At 53.9% G+C, this 22,414-nt stretch overlaps 2 protein-coding genes across 7 annotated transcripts; one reads left to right on the top strand and one right to left on the bottom strand.

Moving 5' to 3' along the window:
• Positions 1 to 10: 10 nt before the first annotated feature.
• On the bottom strand, positions 11 to 12,313 carry E2F4 (E2F transcription factor 4). Of its 3 annotated transcripts, XM_005489883.3 has the most exons (10): positions 12,103 to 12,312; positions 10,202 to 10,311; positions 9,567 to 9,728; positions 9,031 to 9,074; positions 6,379 to 6,440; positions 5,955 to 6,240; positions 5,335 to 5,499; positions 4,185 to 4,232; positions 2,604 to 2,648; positions 11 to 2,284 (listed from the first exon to the last, which is right to left on the bottom strand). In XM_005489883.3, exons 1-10 carry the CDS (start codon positions 12,277 to 12,279, stop codon positions 2,169 to 2,171), a joined length of 1,215 nt encoding a protein of 404 aa, XP_005489940.2. In that variant the 5' UTR covers positions 12,280 to 12,312; the 3' UTR covers positions 11 to 2,168. The 3 variants fall into 3 exon arrangements, with proteins under 3 accessions (XP_005489940.2, XP_014124566.2, XP_026651032.2); XM_014269091.3 differs by lacking the exon at positions 4,185 to 4,232 and having other exon boundaries at positions 12,103 to 12,313; XM_026795231.2 differs by lacking the exons at positions 2,604 to 2,648; positions 4,185 to 4,232 and having other exon boundaries at positions 12,103 to 12,313.
• A 629-nt stretch (positions 12,314 to 12,942) lies between these two features.
• EXOC3L1 (exocyst complex component 3 like 1) lies at positions 12,943 to 22,335 on the top strand. Of its 4 annotated transcripts, XM_026795239.2 has the most exons (14): positions 12,943 to 13,341; positions 14,258 to 14,418; positions 15,367 to 15,393; positions 15,505 to 15,586; positions 15,874 to 16,534; positions 16,708 to 16,825; positions 16,975 to 17,100; positions 17,218 to 17,318; positions 17,732 to 17,842; positions 17,957 to 18,086; positions 19,073 to 19,195; positions 19,493 to 19,648; positions 19,981 to 20,105; positions 20,545 to 22,335. In XM_026795239.2, the coding sequence occupies exons 1-14, from the start codon at positions 13,299 to 13,301 to the stop codon at positions 20,729 to 20,731; spliced, it is 2,151 nt and encodes a 716-aa protein (XP_026651040.2). In that variant the 5' UTR covers positions 12,943 to 13,298; the 3' UTR covers positions 20,732 to 22,335. The 4 variants fall into 4 exon arrangements, with proteins under 4 accessions (XP_026651040.2, XP_026651041.2, XP_074406976.1 ...); XM_026795238.2 differs by having other exon boundaries at positions 12,961 to 13,341; positions 15,367 to 15,586; XM_026795240.2 differs by lacking the exons at positions 15,367 to 15,393; positions 15,505 to 15,586 and having other exon boundaries at positions 12,947 to 13,341.
• The last annotated feature ends 79 nt before the right edge of the window (positions 22,336 to 22,414 follow it).

The following is a 22,414-nucleotide window of genomic DNA, read 5'->3' as shown; positions in this document are numbered from 1 at the left end:
TGGGGCAAGGTGAGAAACTCTGGAAAGTTTTTGTTTATTCACGTCAGAGAACACTCTGTACAAATATGACAGGCAATTTTCTTCCCTTGCAAAAAAAAAAAAAAAGTATAAAAATAATCTTTATATATGAATCAAAAGTTCATTTGCAACTGTAAATTTTTCTCTAGGTATTCTTTTCGGGAGGTCGTCTAACTGGTGGTGGACATGAACACTGGGGAGGAGGGCAAGGGCCAGGCAGTACATGAAGAGCTCGAGCTACACCAAAGCCACGGAGCCTTGTGAACAGGCAGGACCAAGGGATTCCGGTCAGCTTCCATGTGGAGAGGGGAAGGTTCAGGGACTGGCAGCGTGCAGGCTGGAAGTTCAGCCCCCAGAGGGGTCTCACACCTCAGCTGTCTTGCCAGCAGCAGCTGCCAAACTCGTGCCCCATTGCTCCTCCTGAGTTGTTCATGCTTTCTCCAAAGAGGCTGCCAGTGCTTTGTTACTGCAGAAATGAACAGTCCTTGTGGAGGAGTCCCATGCCAAATGAGAGGGCCTGAGGAACCACTCCAGGGACACAGGTCCCAAGCACAAGCTCTTCTCATCTCTGCAGGCTTTTCGTACTTTACATCCCTTAGTCTGGTGCTGCAGCTGGTTGTGTGGGTCACAGGCAGTGAGCAGCTACGCAGAGAAATTAAACATCAGCTGTTTAAGTGGACGGCTGGAAGCTCCCTGTGTGCAGCAGCCAGCCATGGCCTGGCCTGGCTCTCTGTTCAGCAGTTTGCAGAGCAGGAAAGGCAGGACAGCTGCTTCCATTGTGGTGGCAGGAAGATGTGCAAAACTAAAGACACTCACAGGACTTGACCAAAACCCAAAGTTGGAGCTAGCAAAATACAATACAAATGTCCATCAGGACATTTTTACTCCAATTAAACTGCACAAGGTCCCAGCCTGGTACCAGCTGATGATCCTAAAGAAGCCAACAGCACACCTTCCGTTACAAAGCAATGAAGAAAATGTTGAGGAAAACTGATGCAGAGAAAGCATCGCAGCAGGTAACGACCTGCCACAGGATCAGGAACTGGGAGTGTGGGTATGGGCACTAAGGGAGCAAATTCAAATATACAGAAAACCTGATCCTGAGAGAAAAAGGGGTAAAAAAAGCTCACTATTTTGACAACACCTACATAACCTGTCACAGCAAAAAACTACTGAATTGTAACTGCTTGGTCACCTTTCAGACAGTTGCAAGTTCAAGTGCAATGGTTGGAAAAACTCAGCTATCTGCAAATATGAGCAGGCTCTGATGTCCCTGGAGTACCTTACAGGCACCAGCTGAAGCAGTCTTATCCTCTGAAACATCTCTTCAGTCAGGCAAAACCAAAAATTAAAAACAAAACCATACTGGCATCTCTGCTTTAGCCCTGCAGAAACAGCACAGCTGCTGGACAAGGAGCTGGAGCCCCTGGGGCTGTGCATCAGAAGGCTGGTGAAAGCAGATCCAACATTCCTGCTGATGCACCAACAGGGAAAGGCTCAGTGCTCCTGGGTCCTACAAGGAGCACTCAGCTCCTGAATCCCACTAGGAGGCACAGCTGGCTAAAAAAAAAGTGCTTTTTGTAAAACATACTAGCTTGGTCTGAAGTCACTAAAAGAAATAGACACTTTGGTGCCAATTTTTTTCCTCTTCATGCCTATTGGAAATAAAACTACCCCAATCCGAACCACTAACACAAAGAAATCTAACAAACAACCTCTGGGCTTGTGAACTGACCATGGTCTTGGGGCTCCTTGTAGCAGCTGGTACCTAGGAGGTGCAAAGTGCCTCTGGGAGTGCAGGAAAAACCAAGGCATGCAGATTGGAGGAAGCTCAGAGAGGCACGTGGGCAAATTCTGCAGGTGAACTGGGAACACTCAAAACACAGAGCCTTTGAAGTGAGGCCCAGGATCCAGTGGAGAGATGCGGGGGGAAAGCTGCACGTGTGTCTCGCACGTGCACCAGAGGGAGAGGCAAACTACAGGGAGGCTCCCAGCCTGCAAGTCCACATCTCTTGGTTCTGAGTCCATTTGAGAGCATCTCTGAATGACTCGGCCATCGAGCTCTAGCATAAAAGGAATCCAAAAATAGACACTTTCCAAAGAGTTACAAAACAGTCCGTGTTTGCAGGGCTCACAGCCGCACTGAGAAGTCAGAGGTTGAGGACAGGCACATCAAAGAGGTCACAGACACCTTCACTCTCATCCAGGTTGTAGATGTAGTCGTGATCTCCAGGTGGAGGGGAGAGGCGGAGCAAGGGAGCAAACACTGGGGAAAGAGAAGGCCAGGGTTGGTTGCAAAACTCAGCACTCCCACCCCAGCTGAGAGCTGCCAGTGGCACTGAGCAGCACAGCCACCTCACAGGAACAGTCTCTGAGGTGGCCTCAGTCAGCCTCATGGAACTGAAGAGACTCCTGGGTCTCACACCTCTCTCAGGGAGTGGCAGGACAACAAGAACAGAGTCTGTGTCCAGAGCCCAGAAAAGATGAGGGCGAGTCTGCAGCCACAAGGCTGCCAGCTGGGTAAAGTCACACAGCATGGTCTTCCTCCCAGGAAGGCCACACCATGACAGGAGACTGAGACTCACCTTCAGATGACATCAGCTCTTCCAGCAGCTCAGAGTTCACACATTCTGGAGAAGAGACAAGCATGGTAGCGAAACAGTCTGCTCTCCTGGTCTGCTCCTGAGTAGTTCCCCACTTTCCCCACCCTTGTTATCCCTTCTCTGGCTAAGGCACAGCATGTGCAGCAGGCAGTGAAAGGAAGCTTGTGCTTAAGAGATAAAACCATGTAGTAAAAGTAATTCCAGCACAAAACACTATGAGAGAACTCCAGCTCCTGCGGTTTAGATTGCACAGCCTTAAAGCAGCTGCCAGTGCCAGGGCAACATCACTGGGATCACACAGAGGATGAGAGGCTGCATGGAGTGTGCTGCAAGGACCATTCCTCTGAGCTCTGCTGTGCTGCTCTCTTCCAGTCCTGAGTGTTGCCTCTGTAGCTGTTGACTCTGTTTTGTCCTTTGCTCCTGGATTTTTTATCTTCCCCCTCCAAACTGGGAAGAATACTCCATAAAACCACATACTTTACCACAGAAAGTAAACATCTCCTTTACAACAGCGTCCACATAGTGACACAGTAGAGTTACTTTGGGTAAGTTAGATCTCCTACACAGCTGGGGCCTTGCAGCAGTTTATATCTCACCTTGTGAACTCAAACTTACTCTTCAGATGTACTTAGACATCATCAAGACTTCATCCTTTATCTGTAGCAGAGGAGCTGGGCAAGGAGGAAGGATGTTCTCCAGGCTGACTGTGGAGCCCAGGGCTAAGAGCACACAGACTGGAGACTCACATGTGTCTGTGTTTGGATGTGTGGGGATTTCTACCCAAAGGCAGCACCTTCACAAAGCATCTAGTAGAGCATGGAATGAAGGACAGCTGTTGTACATCCCCTGTGACCACCACTGAAGTGCTTGGGTGTACTTGGCCCTGCCTTGCTGTGGGGCTACAAAGTATTTGGCCAGCAGTGAAGAAAAATAAATGTACTGATAGTTTCCCAGTTTAGGTTTATGTCAGACCAAATTCCTTCATGTTTTCTACACTTAACCCAGAGTCTGTCCCACCATTAAGCAGCAAATCACAGATATTCCTTGGGCAGAGTCAGAACTCCAAACACAAGTAACAGCATCTCCCTCCCCTACTGCTCCAAAATTACCAGCTCCTCCACCACCACCACTGAGAAGTATTTTGAAGAGAGAACATTATCTCCCCAGATTATTTGCTTGGATTAGCCTTAGGCTGCTAAAGCTGAAACAAGACTTAGCGGGGATTTTTCTTTTCCATACTGCTGACAAGCTGAAGGAGGAGCATGGAAAGGCTGAACATGGATTAGTGTCAGCATGAGGACAGGAAAGCCCTTGCTGGTGCACTGCAGGCAAGATCTAACAGAGGTTGCTGGGAACATGGAGACAGAAAAATACATCCAGAAACCAGTCATTTTAAGAGGGCCTAACTACTCTTTAGTAGAGGGCCAGCAGCCACCAATGACCACAAGCACCTTACAAAATCACATCCACAAAATAATCCAAAAGGGAGCGAATCAAACAAATTGTCCCTTTTCTGTGGATAGATGGGCACAGAAAAAAGCTGTGGTCAGGGAATGAACGTACCTCTCATTGGATCAAACATCTCTGACAGCTCTTTGGGAAGTTCCAGTACTGCAAATACAACAAACCAGATGGTTTGGATCATTACATGAAGTGTCTGAAATGCTTTACAGCAGAATCACCCACAAACCTACTGTGCTCCTTACACACCCAAATCATCCAGAAATTCTGTTCCCACACTCCATGTCAGATGTTTCTGCTGCAATGACAAGCAACAAAGTACTTGAGCTCCACTACTTGAAAATAAATTTGTAGGAGCCCTGGGACATGAACATGTTATCACAGACAGCAGCTGTGTCTGTAAACCTCACCCAGTACACTGCCCTGATTACCTTGTGTAGGATGGGGACATGCCTTTGGAGAGGCACACTGATAAGATATATGCACATCCAAGGCCTAATTCCACAACCAAGATGACTCCACAGCTGCTTTGAGACATGCCAGCAGCAGAAGTGAAAAAAGCACTGGGTGAGCTGTGTTTGAATAAGAGTTCTTCTTCTAACCATAACCTAACTTTGAGTGTTTCTGCAGGGAAGTTGGGCTTCAAAACATTCCAGCAGTGTGGCTTACCTAGAGGATGCTTTTCTCTCCTCAGGCCAGCCTGCCATTTCCTAGCATAAAGCTCCAGAGTTCCTTTTTTAAAGCACATCAAGGAGCTCCCCAAAAACATACTGCAGGGTCACTAAGAACACAAGATCACTAAAGACAGATGAAGTATTCCTGAGCAAAGGAGGAAAAGGGAGACAAGAGCTCTCCTAATACAGAAAACTCCTCGAGTTACAAAGGTGCTCTCTCAGTGGTGGCTGAAAATTCTGTAACTTCATGAAGTCTCAAAAATAGGACCTTACTCTACAGAAAGGATTGAAGGGGAACAACCCCACATGTAACAGGAGAGACACGTGTCATGAGGGTGTCCCTTGCAGATTTTCTAGTACTGATGTCACAGAAAGCAGCAGGACACTAGACAAACACAGTCACCTTGTCACCATGTTTCCTGGCAGCCTCACAGGGCAATGCCTACTCATCCTTTGCAGACTCTGGCTGACAGCAAAGGCAGAATGGAACTCAGCTCCTTCCTCCAGACCCAGCAGCCTTTCCCTCACTCCCAGCAGCAGGATTTTGGAGCAACACATGAAACAAGCAGCATACTCACCTCCTGTGGGGTCGGGCTTGATGGGCTCAAAGGAGGTAGAGGTGCTGGGCAGGACAGAGCTGCTGTCCAGCGAGGCTGAGGACTGCAGCAGCTGCGTGTCCAGCGCCGCCGGCTGCCCCTCCAAGTCACCGCCGCCCTTGGCCTCTGCCGCCGGGACATCGCACTCTGGGAACACCACAGACACACCCAGGAACGTCACCTCCCACCAGCCCAAAGGCAGCAGCACCACACACAGCCCTCACTGGCACTGCTGGCCAGGCAGCTGCACAGGGAGAAGCTTTCCTGCTTTCCTCCAGGTCCGTATTTGGACATATCTCCTGCCGATCAATGAACCTGCATGACCAGCTTCTCCCCTACAGCTGCTCCTAAGGTTGGCACTACAGGTGCTGCTACACCTACAGGTGCTCCTAGAGGTTGGCACTACTCACTGAAGCCAAGTGCCTGATCTTCCTGAGCACAGCCAGTCCCATTAACCAAGGCCAAAGGAAGGGCAGCAGCAAAGGCAGCAATGCCTTTGCCAGGAGCTCTCAAAGCTGCGCATCCGGCAGTGCCAGGCCCAAGGAATGCACCCCGCTCTACCAGCCACCAGCCCGTTTCTGCCTCCTGTAGCTCCCTCTCACCTGTGCCTGCACTTTTCTGTGTGGGAGGCCCATGGTCCTGAGTGCTGGTGGGTGTTGGTGTGGAGGGCTGGGTGCTGCTGGGAACAGAGGCCTCCTGGAAGTGGGCCAGTGGTGGGATTTGTGGTTTGGAGGGTGCAGCTGCCTGGCACTGAATGAGGTCTTCAGGGGGAGGGACAGGGAGTACGACAGGAGGAGAGCTCCAAGTATCTTTGTTTACTAGGAGAACATCAATGGGACCACTTGTGCTTTTCAGGTGGATCTGGTATTTCTTCTGTCCATTTAGACCCTGAAAAAAATCAAAAGAAAAAACACAGATTTACATTAAAAACCGTTTTCAATTAGCACATGAATTTTCCACAGGGAAAACATACATGTACACAAACACACAGCGCCCCTGCACTCTGCCCATGAATTTATCACTCACCTCAGGGACAGGAACCTCCAAACGTGTGCCTGATGGGGCTCGAATCACAAGGAGGGTGTCTCCTGTGAAAACAGAATCAGTCAGGGCTCCTGGGCACGAGCTGTTGTGATGTGAATTAAGCACTGATAAAGAACCCACCTCAATGTCCCTTCCTCTCCTGGCAATCCTCCATGGAAGGAAGTCATCTACATCCCAGCACATCATACAGTTCCTAATGCCTCGGAAGAACTAGCTTAAATTCACTCTTAAGAACATCTGAATCCTAAGGGAAGTATCCTTCATTCTGCTGTCACAAGCTTTTAGATGTGAATTAGAAACAAGAGAGCTGCACTGCCAGCAGAGAGATGGGGTTGAACCAGGCTCAGGGCCAGGCTGCCAACCTCAGGCTGCTGTCCCAAACCTGAAACCAACACTCCCCAGTCTCTACTACTGGTCAGAGCTGCCTTAGCTGTACTGGATCCTCCACAGAGCCCAGCAGATGTGGGGCTGGAAGCCAGGCTGACAGCATCCTTCCTTTGCAAGTTCTGCAGCTCCTTAAGACCTGCACCCTAATAACCCAACAGTCACAGGCAAGCAGCTCCCAGCCTGTATCTGGGTTTAGAGAAACATGAACAGAGAAATACCAGAGCTGTGAATACCTGACATATTTAGATCAAGCAGCTTTCAGCTTTCACTTTGAATGTTTAAGCTTTAGTGTGGTTAATAATCACAATTCCCCAGTATTCTGATTAAGCTTCACATGGTAATTAACCCAGAAGATCCCCAGAGTGATGAGAAAGAGTGGACAGCAGAAAAACACATTCCTTAATTTCAGGCAGGCAATCAAAAGTCAAATCAGCAAAAGGTAAAGGGATTAAAAACAACATGGGATTTGTCAATTGGATGGGACTCGTTTAACAAATCTACACTTAAGAAAAACGTAGAAGACATTTAAAATGCATAATAAAGCTCAAAGACACCAGCTCAAGCTGTAAGACCTGTCAGTTTCAGAGACAGGTGCTGGGTTTGTATCTCCTTTGATAAATATGTCCCAAATACTTGTACAAAAGAGCACCCAGTAGGTTTCCACTTCCTTTTTGAATCTGCAAGTGCAAAATGCATCACAGCAACAGATGCAGAAATTAGGTTTCCCAGTCACTAAAAACTGACATATTCTTACTTCTCTTCTTTCTTTTTTAATTTATCTCTATTTGACAAGAGTCCAAGAGTGGAAATCTTGGAGCAAGCAAGTTCAATAGCAGTCAATTAGAAAAACCAAGAGCTGAAATTCAGCCTGCACCACATTTTGAGGAACACAAGAGGTTTAACCAAAGAACATCTTTAAGGCTCAGGTGCTCAGGGAGGGAAAAGAATCATTTAAGGCATATCCATACAGGAAAACTGGACAGGCAATGGAAAACCATGGATGAAAGGCTCCATTCTAGAGGGAACTGACACCTCCCCTCAGTAAGATCTAATCTCTGCATGTTTTGGTGAGGTCTGACCTCAAACACAAAGTGGTTTACAAAAACCAGGTGCAATGAAATGCAAAACGCTCAACCAGCCAAGCAAGGAGCTGTCTGCTGGTCTCCAGTAAACTCTTCCAGACTGTTACAGTGATCTGGCCCCCAGCACTGTCAAACTGAAAACACAATCCCTGCCCCCAAAAGTGCAGCTTCAACCAGAAGAAAGAGCAAAGCCAAGGGGTGGTGATGCAGCCGTTACACCGGCAGGAACTTGGTGAACAAGGAAAGCACAAAGGCAGCAACAGCAAACAGAGGAGCTGAGGAAGTGCAGGGTGAGAAAAGTGCTTGGAGGAGATGAGGAGAGCCAGGCACAGGTGAGATTATGCATGGCTGGAGGCAGCCAGGATAAACAGCTTCAACCTCTGCAGCAGCCAAGCAGAAGCAGGTTGCCAGGTCAGGAGAGGTCAGGCACCCACTGAAGCAGAAAGGTGAAGCTGTGACTCCACACCACTACAGCTGGGAAAATCAGTTTATGTACTGAGGCTGCCCCACTGCCTGCTGGCCACCAGCATTAATCTGGTCTTACATCTGTCATTAGAATTGGCAGCAGAAGAAACAAAGACCGCTGTGGGTTTCTTCACTTTTGCCCAGAGACAGAACATAGAACTTTTGATACAAACTTCAGGAATGAAGGGAGTGAGGGCAGAGCAAATGGTGCATTCCCTTCTGTCCTCTGCTGTCTCCTTCCTGCATTCTTGTTGGCAGGGGAAATGATGTAGCTGAGGGACCACCTTTAATACTATTTCACTGCTTTCATCATGGTTTCTACTGTGAAATAAATTTTGTTTCCTGTCATTAGAACACTGCCCACCCAAGCCCTTAAAATTAAGGGCTTCTAACATAACACACATACACCTAACTGTGAAACCCAGCAAGAAGACTTCCTTAGGAGCAGCACCTCTATTCCTTTAAGCACAAGATATGGCCTGTCCCCTCTAATGGAGACACTAAAGCCACAGCTCAGTGGAACCCAAACCCAGGACAGCATCAGAGCTGACAATATATTCCACTTGATGTTGTTGGGCAGCCCACAGTCTGCTCTGTGGGCTCTTTCTTGGACAAAGGAGAGTAGCTGGGACAGACTGACAGATCTGCAGAATCTCATCTTTACAATGGTGCACCTCATTGAAAATGAGCATTTCCTCACCTGTGAAGCACTTGCAGATATCTTCATGTGTCACATAGGCTAATGTTCCCAAGGTTAAGGAGAAAGGCTGCAGCTTCCTGCACAGACAGAGAGCTCAAAGCACCTGGTGTTTCCTTCCTGAGCACAAGGAACACCATTCCCAGAAGGCTCTCCATGCCACACTCTGAAGTGGTCTGCAGGTGAGCTCTGCAAGCTCCATGCCCGTCAGAGCTGACATTCTGAGATAGTTAAGCCACAAGAGCTGCTCTGCACTCAAGAAAGTGGCACCTGTGACTCAGAAAGAAGCACTTTTCTCACTGTGGTAAACATTACTGTGTTTTTTACTTCCAAAAGCCAGAGGAGAGGCTGGATGCAGAGAAAAGAAGGTCTCCAGGCTGGACAGTTACCCAGATTTCAAACCAAGGTGCTGCCTTTTGACCCTTTCAGTGCAGCTTCTCCAGCAGCAACAGGTCAGCACCCACCAAGCCCTCAGGTCTCTGCTTCCCAGCCCAGCAAGTGAACATGGAGACAGAGCCATCAGTTCACACAAAGGATATCGACTGTTCTGCATGTCTTCTGTAACATTTTTGATGCTCTGCTGAACCCACATCTTCTGCTGCTCCAGCTCCTGTTCCCGCTGCTCCAAGTCCTCAATGTCTGCCTTCAGCTCGATCAGTTTGTGAGCTATTTCACGTGTGTTGCAGCCAGGACCCACCCCCCTGGGTAAAGCAGAAATGGGTGAGATATATCAGCCTCTGGAGGCCCCAGACCAACCCCAACCTCTCTGCCAGCCTCTTATTCCCACCTGTGTCAAACATCAATGCCACATTGCCTGGAAAGCCATGTCTGTACCTGCTCTAGATCCCCACCTCCCAGCACAGCAATGTTTGGTATATCTTTTTATTTCCCACAGTCAAGCAGGACTCTTCCCCTCCTGTGCCATGATAGGCATCTTTTCTAGACCAAGGCAGTGCAAATATTTAGTTTGTACCAAAATAACACCTTTGCTGTAAGAGAGACACCATATGTACTTCAGCTTTCCTCACTATGCCATCAGCACAGCCCAGCTGGGGGAGGCAAGAGCATGGACCACTGAGGAACCTCCCTCTGCACACAGCATTATAATCCCACTGCCACTTAAACCTGCACTAGAAGGGACCTGTGAATGATTTAGACCATCTCTGCCACTCACTTCCACTGGATACTGTTCTTGGACTTCTTCTCGATCAAGCCGATGCCTTCCAGGACATTTGTGATATCGTAGATCCGCCGCTTCTGTCGCACAGCCAAGGTATCTGCAGCCTGAAAAAGGTTAAGACACTTAATTCCAAACTCTCAGTCATGTTTAGCTCCTTCTTGCCTGGCAGATTAACTCCTGGCCAAGTACTTTGCTCCCCATTTCATACCTCTCCTGTTCCAGCGTTTCAAGTTACACAGCCATGTTCTTGATCTCATATGACCATGAGAAAAAGTCACTCATTCTTCTTTTTTTCTTACCCCACAGCCTCCCCACTAAACACAAACCAAATTCCAGCACTCCTGCTCGCAGTGGATCCAAAAACCACCATTCTCCAGTAGCAAAGCAGGGCTAGAAAACAGTAGCTCAGCAGCCTAAAAATTCAGTGCTCCCTTGAGGTAGAGCTGGAGATGGGAAGGGGAATGCTGAGAGCTGTCTCTGCAACACTTCAGTGAAATCAACATTCACAAGGTCTCTTCTAAAGCTGATCTGATGCCACTTGACAAAGAATCAATATCTTTTCAAGAGATTCCTCTGTTTGAATGACATGATTCCAGGTGGAGAGTAAACAAGAGCAAGCCTGGGGCTTCCCTGCCTTGCTCACACGACCCTTTTCCCCTCAGGTTTCAGGACTCGAGAAATGGCACTGTTTCCACCACCACAGAGCAACCTGGCACCAGCAAGAGTTAATGTGTGCACAGCCAGGACCAGCAATGGCAGTGGCAGCGCAGACAGAGCAGGTCAGCACAGGAGCCATGTCCCTGTCACCCACCAGTGGGGGGCCAGGACTTTGGATACCCTGCACCACACAACTACATAAATCACACTGACCAACACGAATTCCCTCAATGGACATCTGAAGCACAAAGATATTGTCAAATCCAATGAGAAAACAATTTGGCACAGGCATGGAGCCAGGAAACTCCTCCAGCCCTGCATTACTGGGGCTTTCTGGCACTTGTCGGTCTCACACACGTGCCCACATAAGAGATGATTATATAAACCACAGCAAAGGAACTTCCCCTACAGGAAAGGCTAGAGATTAAGTATTATATATTGCACTGTGTTACTTCCTCTAGGTGAAGATTTTAAAAATACAGATGCAAGATGCTTTCACACAGCACTTCTCCACTGCCTAAAGGATTGGGGGAAAACCTCTGGCAGGTGACTCTGACCACACTCCCCCTCCTGGTGTGTGCCGGGAGGGTTAAGCGCTGTACGGACAGTTTCTATAGGTATGTGTTTCTGTAGGTGTCTGAGGCTTTGGTGCCAGTCACCAAGTACAGGGCAAGAATACAGAAGAGAACAAGGTTCTGCAACTGAAGCACACAAACACCTGCAATGTATGGCAAGGTCCTGGGAAAGAAGAGTGCCCGGGACAACCCGACGGGGTGGGGGAGAAGGGCTGGGAAGGAGGAGCAGGAGGGGCTGGGAGAGCGGCCAATGCAGAGCCCTCCGTGCACGGCCGGCAGCTCTGCCCCAGGAACCCCGCTTTCCGTGCACCCAGAAACGGCTGGAAAAGCCCTCCAGGATCATCGATCCCAGCCACTAAACCCCACCACTGAACCATGTCCCTATAAGCGCCACATCCACAACCGTTCTGACCAGGGACAGTGACTCCACCGCTGCCCCGAGCAGCCCATTCCACCAGTGCCTCACCACTCTTGCCGTGTAGAAATTGTTCCTGTAATCCAGTCTAAACCACCTGCTGCACCGGGCGCTGCCATGTCCCCGTTCTCCCCCTCCAAACCCGCTCCAGCCGCCGGAGCCCCGCTCTCCCGGCGGCCGCTCCTTCCGATTCCATCCCCGGGCCGGCGGAGCCCTCGCCCCTCGCCCCCCGCCGCCTGCCCCCGCACCAGCTTGAGGTCGAGCACGCCGTCCTTGGCCTCCTGCAGCAGCGACACGAACTTGGTGGTCAACAGCCCCAGGCTCTTCTCGTGCCGGCTGGGCGCGCCCGCAGCCCCGCTGCCACCCCCGGGGGGCTGTGCCCCGCACTCCGCCATCTGCCCGCCGCCGGCTCCGGGGCCGCGCATCCGCTTCCGGGCCGCGGGGCTCCCCGGGAACCTCCGGGGCGGGGACGGCGGCGGGGCGGGGACGGGGGACTCCCCCCCTCCGCCTCCCGGGGGGACGGAGCCGTTGCGCTTTGCTCCCGGTGTTCCGCCAGCCCCGTCGGTTTGGGGGGTAAAACCAGGGGTGCGTCCATCCCCGCGCCGTTCTGCGGTGCCAAAGTCAAACTCCCGCCCCGTGGTACCGAAGCCAAAGCTCAGCCATGTATGCAGCTCTCACCGCCCCGCTGACAGGGGCAGATTGCTGCTCCAGCACACCCAGTGCCGGGGGAATCCTCCAGCATGCTCCCGGTGAGCGCAGCTTGTGGCAGGGACACATCTCCAGGTCCATCCGCAGCCATGCAGGGTGCTTCCCCACGTTCTCGCCTCCGGGTCAGGCTGGCACAGCGCATCCCTTCATGGTGGATCCACCCTCGAGTGGGCTCGCACTGTGGGCGCACTGGGGTCTGGACCCCGCTGTCCTCCCCGAGCCAGGGTGGGTGCGACGGGGCAGTGCTGCGGGCACCGACAGGGCTGAGCGTCCGGAGAAGAGGGGGTGCCGGTGGCCTCAAGTTGAGTCAGGAGAGGGTTCGATTGACTATTAGGGGAAATTTCTTCATTAGAGGATGGTCAGGCACTGGAAAATGTTGCCTAGGGCGATGGTGAAGTCGCCATCCCTGAACACGTTAAAAAGGCGTGTGGATGTGTCACTTAGGAACATGGTTTAGTGGTGGGCTTGGCAGTTATCGGTTGGTACTCGATTATTCTAGAGGGCTTTTCCGACCTAAATGATCCTTTGGTTGCGTGACTCCTATTGCCCAGACCTCCGGCTGTCGCGGTGCCTTCCCGTGTCCCCCCTCCCCTCCGCCCCCCGTTCCTGACGTCCTGAGCGCGGCTGCGGGAACACAATGAGGCCCTGAGGAGCGCGGCTGCTCCGGCTGAGGAAACGGCAGCCGGCTTCCTCCGCAGCCCTGCCCTGCCCCGCAGCTCCGCGCAGCCTGCACACCATGGGCATGTCTGCGGGGGACGAGCGCGCCGCCAGCCCCAGAGGTAACGGGGATGATGCTCCCCGGGGAGCCGGCGAGCCGGGCAGGGAAGGGATGCTGCTGCTTGCAGCACATTTTGGGGATTCCCCTGCCCTTTGCCTCACCCCCTCCACCCTTCTTTTCCCCGTGCCGGGGCTGGTGCCTTGTGTCCTTGCGGGGTGGCAGCCTGGCTGTGCTCCCTGATGGTGATACCGGCGCCGGGGCAGTACTGCTCACCGCTCATCTTATCCTCAAAGCCGCTGTCCTCCTCCCTAATCCCCTGGTCCCCAAGCGGCTCCCCAGCAGGGCAGGAGCCTGGCTTGGCACCGGGTGACAGCCGCGCGGGGCTGCAGGGAGTGGCTGGGGATGGGATGGGGTGGGGGAATGATGAAACCAGGCACTGGGGACTGGGAATGGTGTGCGATAACTGTGCTGGTTCTCAGCCCTCCACTGTGGCCAGGAGCTCTTTGGCATGGCTCTGGACCTTGTGTCAAGGGGGACACAGCCGTGTGGGTGCTTTGGGGGGACCATGAGTCTCCAATCCTCACCTTAACCTGGCTCTCCTTCCTGGGAGAGCTGCCATCTCCCCATCCCTCCTGCTGACTCACTGCTGGAGTCTCAACCCTGCTCACAGCTTCCCAAATGGCATCAGACCCCCCCAGACAACCCAGCATTGTGTTTGGGGGAGCAGCTGGCCTGGGGACAATCTGAGCCAGCAGGCTGAGTCACAGCACCCCAGGGCAGCTTTGCTTCTTGCTGCCACAGCCGTGGTGGTGGCATCTTGGGGCACCCTTGCAGAACGACCCTCTTGGTGCCACGCTGCCCAGCTTCCCACATCTGTGTGTGCTTGGAAGTGCACTGGCAGTGAGCTTCCTGCCTCGGGCCTCAGGGGCCCTTCCTGCCCCTTGGTTGTGCTCACTGACCCCTGGCTTCATCCCCAGACGAGGAGTGGCCGGAAGCAGAGAAGGCTGAGAAGCTGGCGAGAGGAGCTGCTCTGAAATGGGCCTCGGGGGTGTTTTACCGCCCCGAGAAACTGGAGGGGCTCGGGCACTACCGGAGACGGGAGACACAGAGGAACAACTCCATCCAGTCCCGTTTGAAGGTGTGTGTTTGCCCATCCCACGGGCACTTGCAGCCTCAGGCAGGGATCCCAGCCAGGGTCCCCTCTTGTGCCATGAATCCTCTGTATGTCCTCTTTTGGCTAAATCTATTCCTTTGGCTGGTGTTTGGTGGGTGAAGTGTAATTGCCAGAGGGAGAAGACCCCTTTCACCCTCTGCCTTACCCCCAGGCACTGCCTGAAGTGTTAAAAGGAGTCTGCTGTGTCTCTGACAATCCTTCAAAATAAAACACCAAGGGGGCTCAGCACATTCCATGTGCAGGACTCAGCACACCCCATCACTGCCCTGTCCCAGCCCCAAAGGCTGCCCTGCCCCACAGCTGGGAGGAGGCACAGAGCTCCAGCCTGTCCCTGTCTCTGGGTCTCCACAGAGAAAACTGCATCTCTACATATTTGTAAGGGCTGTTCCAGTCCCCCTGCACTCCTGCCTCCTCATCCACATCCCCTTTTGCATGACCCAAGGAATTATTAATGTCAGGACTGAATCAGTCTGAGCACCATAACTTTCTCCTGATAATTTTAGAGATGGTTTCTCCTATTCTGACTCTGGATGAATTGTCTGGGAAGCCTCAGTGAAAGCAACTTGCTTCTGGGAATTCTTTGCACCAGGAGCGGGGAATTAAATCAGTAGATAGGGCACGGAGATGTGCCAGTGCCACTGCAGGGCTGGAAATGATGGCACTCCATTTGGGAGGAGGGTTTATATGGCCACTGAGGTCCTTCATGACTTGGGGGCACATAGGGGCCCTGTGACCCACTGCTCCTTTGCAGAAACAAAGTAATCTTTTAAAACTGAGAGAGACATCAGATTACTGTTCATCCTGGACCTTGAGGGGCTGCAACACAGATTGTGCAGGGCTGGGGCAAATGGTGTGGGGTTCTCCTGCCTTCTGGAGCTGCTTCAGTGCCCTCCATCCTTTTCTGCTCCCCAGTCAACTGTCCAGTCCTACCTGGAGGGGGTAAGTGCAGGGCTGGAGCAGCTGCGCTCGGCAGCCCAGGAGGTGCAGGGCGTGTGCCAGGACCTGGGCGCTGCACGGTGGGCCCTGCTCGACAGCGCAGACCACTTCCAGGGCCTCCAGCAGATGAGGAAGCTGATGGAGGAGCACGTGCAGCTGGCCTCAGTGGTCCAGGTGCTGCCCCAGATCTTCTCGGGTAAGGCAGTGGCCCAGTCCTGGTCCATTTGGGCTGGAAAGCACTGGGGGAAACCTCAGTCCAACCATGGGTTCTGTGCAGGGCTGGTGGTAAAGCCTGAGCAGGTCACTCAGGCTTTGCCAGTTGGGTGAATGGAGATGTCCCTGCTTCCTCAGGGCCTGATCCAGTGGTGTTCCCAGAGCCCCAGACCTTTCCCCTCACCATCTCCTTGATAACCTGCATCTATGTCCCTGGTGCAAACCCCTTCATCTCCACACTCAGTGCTGGCATCTCTCCCTCTCCCACAGTCCACGAGGTTTTTTCCCATATCCTGCAGCTGCTCCATGGGCAGCATCTCTTGGAAGCCCATGTGGAGCTCATGATGGTGGAGCAACTCCGGGATGACATCCTCTCTCAGCTGCACCTCCGCGGGCTCTCCGGTGCCCAGGCAACTGTGCTGTCCTACTTCAGTGGCCTGCAGGACCTCAACGAGAGCCTGGCCAAGCAGCTGTGGGACATTGTGGGCAGCAGCCTGCGGCTGGTGCGTGAGGACCCCGTTCTCTTTGTCACTGCTGTGAGGATCATCGAGAGGGAGGAGAAAATAGATGACACTCTGCTCTTGGAGGCCACCTTCCTGCCCCCTGGCCGCCCAAAGGGCTGGAGGCAGAAGTTCTACCAGGTCCTCCAGGACACCATCACAGGAGGCCGCTTCCGTGCTCCCCGCTTGGATGCTGAGGGGCCAGGGCTGGCCAAGCACCTGGCAGCGCTGCAGAAAGACATCGTGTGTGAGCTGTGTGTGGTGAAGGACCTGATGGTCCAGTGTGTCCCAGCTCACTACAACATCCTCAGCGTCTGCACTGCCACCTACCACCAGGCCCTCAGCAGCCACCTGCAGGAGATCCTGCGGGAGGACCTGGACAAACAGGGACTCTTCCTTCTCCTTGAGTGGGCGCTCCGTGTGTACCACAGGTCAGCACCAACCGAGTGAGGGAGGTTGTGGAGAGCTGGGTTGTTCACCAGCTCATGGATAGGTTGGGAGAGTGTCTCTGGCTGCCAGGGGGTGATGACCAGGAAGGCAGAGGGACAGGTAGGAACTCCTGGAAAACAGGTCTTCCCAACCCTGCTCCACCTCTGCCCTCCAGCCCAGAGATGATGGGTCACCCTGACCTCCTCCCAGAAGTGGATGTTTCTGCTCTGGATCCCTTGATGTCCTCTGAGCTTGTGGATCAGACAGAGAGGAGATATGTGATGAAAGTCAAGGTGAGTGAGCAGGACATTGACTCCCACTGAGCCAAGCATCTGCTCATCATGAGCCTGGGATGAGGCCCAGGACTTGCTGTGCTATGTTGGGCCTCAAGGGAGTCTGTACTTGGCTTCTTGGGCTGCCTGTGGGGGTGTCCATCCTGCAGGCTAGTGTGTTCGAGTGGATGCAGAGGACCCTGGATGTGGAGTTCAAGGAATGGTTCAGGGAAGAGGAACCTGAGACAGACCATGAGGGCTTCTTCCAGTCAGCCTTGCCTGCCATTGTCATGCAGGTGGGACCCCAAGAACATGGGTACAGATGGGGCATGGCCATGCTGAGGCCTCCCAGAAAGGATTCCATAGCCTGCAGGCTCTCCCTGAATCACCTCCACTTTCCTCTTGTGCTGCAGATGCTGAATGAGAACATCCAGGTGGCTTCCTTGATCACTGACTCTCTGCAGCAGAAAATCTACAACATGGCCTTGGAGGAGCTTGAGGCATTCCTGGGCCGGTCAGTGGAGCTACTCACACCCCTGCCCACCCTCACAGACCCTGGGGCCATGAGCATCACAGGTGGGGGTGGAGATCTGCTGTGGGGCACCCAATGCTCACCCAGGTCACAGAAAGCTCAGCAGCCTGTCTGCTCATGGGGCTGCTGTCTCAGCCTTTGGGGACATCAGCTCTCAGGGCCTGCTGCCCCAAATGCTTGTCTGCTGAGCCCTCCCAAGGGGATCCAGAATGGGTCCCACTGCCCCACCCTGCCCAACAACCTGTCACTCTCCAACCTGGTGGCAGGATCTGACAGGACCCAAGGGAGCTGGGACGGTTGTGGGAGGTCCATGTGTTTCCAGGAGCATGCCAGGGCCAGGTGCCCGTGGTGGCTCTGCCTGCCTGTCACGGTTCCTCTGCCTCGCTGTGTTGCAGCCTGCGGGAAGCGCTGGTGCAGTGCGGGAAGGAGCACCAGCAGGACCGGGCCGTTCCCAAGTACTACATCTCCCACCTGCTGGCCGTGCTCAACAACAACCTGGCTCTCAGGTAAGCTGCACCAGCACCTGGGAGCTCTTGTAGCAACACCCACCCCCATCCTCGCTGGGGCAGCATTCACACTATGCTTCCCAGGCTACCTGTGCCCTCTCTTCTCTCTCCTAGCAATGCTGTCTCCTCCCTGCACCCTGACACTGCCAGCAGAGAAGTCCCGGGTTCCCTGCAGGCTGCTCTAGACAGGATGCAGAAGAAAGCCACCCAGCTGCTGCTGGAGGAACTGCTCCTGGACCTGCAGGTATGTTGGTCCAGCACCTGAGGCCGACAGGGCTGCGACAAAGCTGAGCCCAGCAATAACAGCCCTACTGCAACTCGAGTTCATTCCTGCTCAGGGTCCCTGCCATGTACTCTGTACCCTGCTATCACCCTGCAGACATCTCTGCCAGCCTGTCCCCCAGACCTTGATAAAGCACCCGATGTCTGTCACCAACAGCAGCACCCCGTATCGCTGGGCAGATGGCTCATGGCCCCCAAATCACCAACAGACAGAGCCCACAGCCAAAGCCCCCCCGAGCTGCCTCAGCTCCTTCTGGCTGTTCCATGGCAGAAAACCAGCTAGAGAGCAGCAAAGTCTGTGTGGAGGATACAAATCCATGTGCAGCTGCCTGAGTCGTTTCCTGCTAGTGTAGTCAAATTTAGCTTTCCTGGAGTCTGGACCAAAAACCTGGAATAATTAACGGCATTACTATTTAGGGCTTGAATGCCATGAAAACAAAGGAAGAGCCAAAAGGTGAAGAGCTTGCAGGCAGCAGTGGCCCTAGCAGAGACAGAAGGAGTGTGTGCCTGCAAGCAGGAAGACAGGCAAGGACAGCAGGGCAGGAGTAGGAAATCAAAAAACATGTTATGTCTACACAAGGGAGGTGGGGAGGAGTGGAAATTAAAAATAGGCAGGACAGGCCAAAAGCAGGTGTGTGAGGAGCAGCTTGCTGCCTACACCTCAGATGTGCATCATGACCCAGATAAAGCCCCAAAAGGAGGCTCTCAGAGTGTCAGGGAGGGACAGCCCCAGTGCTTCCATAATTTCCCAACCTTAACCACACTGCTGATTTTACACTGAGTTTTGGCTGGGCCAAAACCCTGGGCAGCAGGGGCTCTGGGGCTTTGCAAGGCGAAGTGCCCATGGTGCCAGGCAGCAGCTGTGGGTGTTGTGCTGCCCTGAGCTGGCAGCTGTGCGATGGTGCAGGGCACAGACACTGCACAGACACTGCTCCTTGCTCCCTGCAGCCCCTCTGCCTGCAGCTGCCTTCCCGCAAGTGGCTCTCCGGGTCCCAGCTGGTCGGCAGCATGTGTGAAGTGATTGACAAGTATGCAAAGGACTTCTCCCGCGTCAGGAAACCCGTGTTCACGGTACCTCCTTGGAGCTGCTGCTTGTCTGACAGGGAGGCTGGGCAGTGGGCACCGTGCTGGGGTGCAGGATGCTGGGGATGCAGGAGTCTGTGTCCTCTGGGGCAGTGCAGAGAGCACCACCACATGGAGATGTTCAGGGCTTCCCCCAGATCCACCTGTTTTCTCTGTCCCTTCGGTCAGGGGGCTTCCGAGGAGATTGTTCCCATGGCTTGGTGTTGTTTTTGCCTCTGCCTTTCCCTGGGGAGCTGGGTCTGGACATGCAGGCGATGGCAGCACTAACAGCTGTCCCCTGCCCAGCTCCTGCTGGCCGAGAGCGAGCTCCTGGTGGCCAACCAGTACCTGCGGGCGCTGCTGCAGAGGAAGATGGTGTGCAAGAACCGGGAGGAGCGGGGCCAGCTGTGCCACCGCCTGCTGCAGGACGCCACGCAGCTCCAGGAGCTCTTCTGTGGCCTGGTGAGAGCAGCCTGGCTGCGTGGGGAGCTGGGGCTGCACCATGGAAAGGGAGCATCACCTCACCCTCCTGCTCCCCTCCAGCCCACAGCCCACGAGCAAATGGGGCTGTCACACTTGGGTGGTTGTGAGGCCAATATGGGAGGAACTGGCTGGATTAGGGACTCTGGGGACCATCACCCTGCCCAGCAGCCCCTGATGGGTGGGACATGCTCAGTGGGAAGACAGCAGCTGCAGGGGCTCAGGTCCCCACGTGGGCACTGAGGATGCAGCTGGCTCCCCAGCCACTGCAGTGACATCCTCTGGGTCTCACACGTGGCTGCTTTCCCTCCCAGGGCCTGGACCGGGGCCAGCAGAGCCTGGAGGCCCTTTTTGCCCTGCGGGAGCTGATCTGCCTCAAAGACCCAGCACTACTCAGCCTGGAGGTGCTGGGCTTCGTCACCAAGTACCCCGATGTCAGGTAAGGTACTCCCTGCAGGAGGGGATGGGTGTGAGCCTGCCCAGGAGAGCCACTCTTGGCCTGCACCCTCTGAGGTGACACAGCAGAGCAGGCAGAAACCTGAGTCTTTACCCCCTTCTCCTTGAGGTTTCCTTTTCCCATGCTCCAGATTTGAGGGGTTCTTGAAAAAAAAGGCCAAGGGTGAAGACAGAAAACAGCAGTTCTGCTGTGGCATTTGCACATCTGTATTTGGTGGCCAAACAAACTGTGAAAAGTAACAAAACACCAAATTGGAAATGTCAAAACCAAATTCAAAAGGTTGGTGAGGGGGGATTGTTTTCAAGAAAATGCTACTTGGCCTGGTGCAAAGTATCAGTTTTCCCCTGGCTTTGGCTTCTGTGCATGGGGGGAGGTCTGCAGGACACGAGCAGTGCTCACTCACCCGTGGCTCTCTCCCCAGTGACGAGCACATCTCCACCCTGCTGGACATCCGCGGGGACGTCTCCAAGGAGGTGCGGCACGTGGTGCTGGAGATGATGGCTCAGCACCCCCAGGCTCTGCCCGAGGGCTACCGGCCCATCTTCAGCACCATCCTGGTCCCTGTGCCCGAGCTGCCCTTCTGCCTTCGCAAGGGCAAGTGTGCCTGACCCTGCCTGGCACTGGTGCCCTGCTGGCCCAGCTAGGGGCTGTGCAGGGGGAGAACAGGTGACATGTGGCATCCCCTACACACAGCACTGTGTTGGGGACAGTCTGGATAAAGGCCATTCTCCTCTGATCTTGCCCCATGAGAAGACTGTCCCCTGCAAGCACCAGTCCTGGGATACCTGGACTGGGGGAAATCCAACCTGTAGCTGTTTTGGTGGCCTGCTGGGACAGTGACTGAGGCTGCTCAGGCCCATTGCCTGCAGGAGAAAGAAGAGTTGCAGAATGGACAGGAATCTGCAGCTGGGACAAATTCACATCTCCATGGGGCTGCAGAGATGTTTGGGTTTTCCCAAATCTCCAGACAGCCCCCTGAACCAGTGTGTCCCAGCCAGCTCCAAGTTTCTTTGCTATTTCTGTTTCTAAGGCCTACTTTTCCAGCTTTCCCAAAACCCTCAGATTTTAAGGATTCCCACACTAGCCATGAAGACAGTCACCATTCCAGCTCTGAGGCAGACTGGAGCCTTGCTGGGACCAGGCTGGCAGGAGAGTTTCAGCCATGGGAGGTACCCTGGGCTCAGCCCTGGGGTTGGGTGCTGCTGCTCCACCAGGCTGGGCCCTGCATGGCCAGTGAGGAGCAGCTGAGCCAGCTCGTCATGGCTCAGGGATGCTGAGGAGAAGAGCACAAGGTGGTCTCCCCATCCTGGACAGTGCCATCAGCCCTGCTGGCACAAAGGGACAGCTCCGAGTTCCTGCTGACCTGCCAAACCCCTGGCTCTGGCTCATTTGCCAGGAGGAGGACTGGACTTGGAGGCTCCCAAGCTGCATGGAGAGCATGGTTGTGCCTGGTGTGTTGTCCTGCTCCAAGGTTCCTCCATGAAGGGCAGCACCACCCTGAGCACTGGCTCTCCCTCCCTCCTGTGCTGCTGCCCAGGCCTTGGCATCTCCTCCCCAGTGCCATATGAAGATCAGGAGCAGTCTGTCTCTGCCTACATCCTGCCCAGCCCCTGCAGGGAGACCTCCATGCTCTGCCACGCTTCCCACCCTGGGATGGGCCACATCCCACTGTCCTTGCATGGTACCACTGCTGGAAATAAAGGCCTAAGCTCTGCACTCTGCACCCCAGTGTCCAGCTCTGCTCCCTGGAGGGTTGGGGTATGTGGGTGGCACAGAGAGGGAGGGATCCACCCCCAGGTTCAGCATCACCCCAGACCTGGCTCCCTGCACCCTGTGCCAGCCCAGGAGATCACCCAGGACACAGGGGATAATGCACACACTACACACCCCATTGACCAGGACAGAGGGGGCTGATGTTCCCCAGTCCTGGGTGAGGTGGCTACAGTGCTAGGGGGATGCTCAGTGAAGGGCTCAACCTCAGCTTGGGGAGGCGCACTCTGTCCTCCCTGGGGCTCATGGTGTGCTTGCCCAGCTGGCCACACTCCCACCTGCCTGGGAAGGTGTCTGCTCTCCCCACCTGCCTGGGAAGGTGTCTGCTCTCCCCACCTGCCCCCACTGGCTGTGGGACTTGCTCCCATGAACCTCAGACATGGTTCAAAGTGTTCAACCCTGAGCCCTGGGAACATCCAGGTGGGCCCAGGCCAGGACTTCATGGCCATGTGAAAAAACAGCTCTAGTCCCAGTAGATCTGAAACAAGTCTGAGCACGGGATGACCTCCCACCGCAGGAAC

Source organism: Zonotrichia albicollis, chromosome 13 (assembly GCF_047830755.1).
Source record: "Zonotrichia albicollis isolate bZonAlb1 chromosome 13, bZonAlb1.hap1, whole genome shotgun sequence".
In the NCBI taxonomy this organism is placed as follows: domain Eukaryota; kingdom Metazoa; phylum Chordata; class Aves; order Passeriformes; family Passerellidae; genus Zonotrichia; species Zonotrichia albicollis.
The sequence above is the reverse complement of the archived record's forward strand: the minus strand, read 5'-3'. Positions and strand labels throughout refer to the sequence as shown.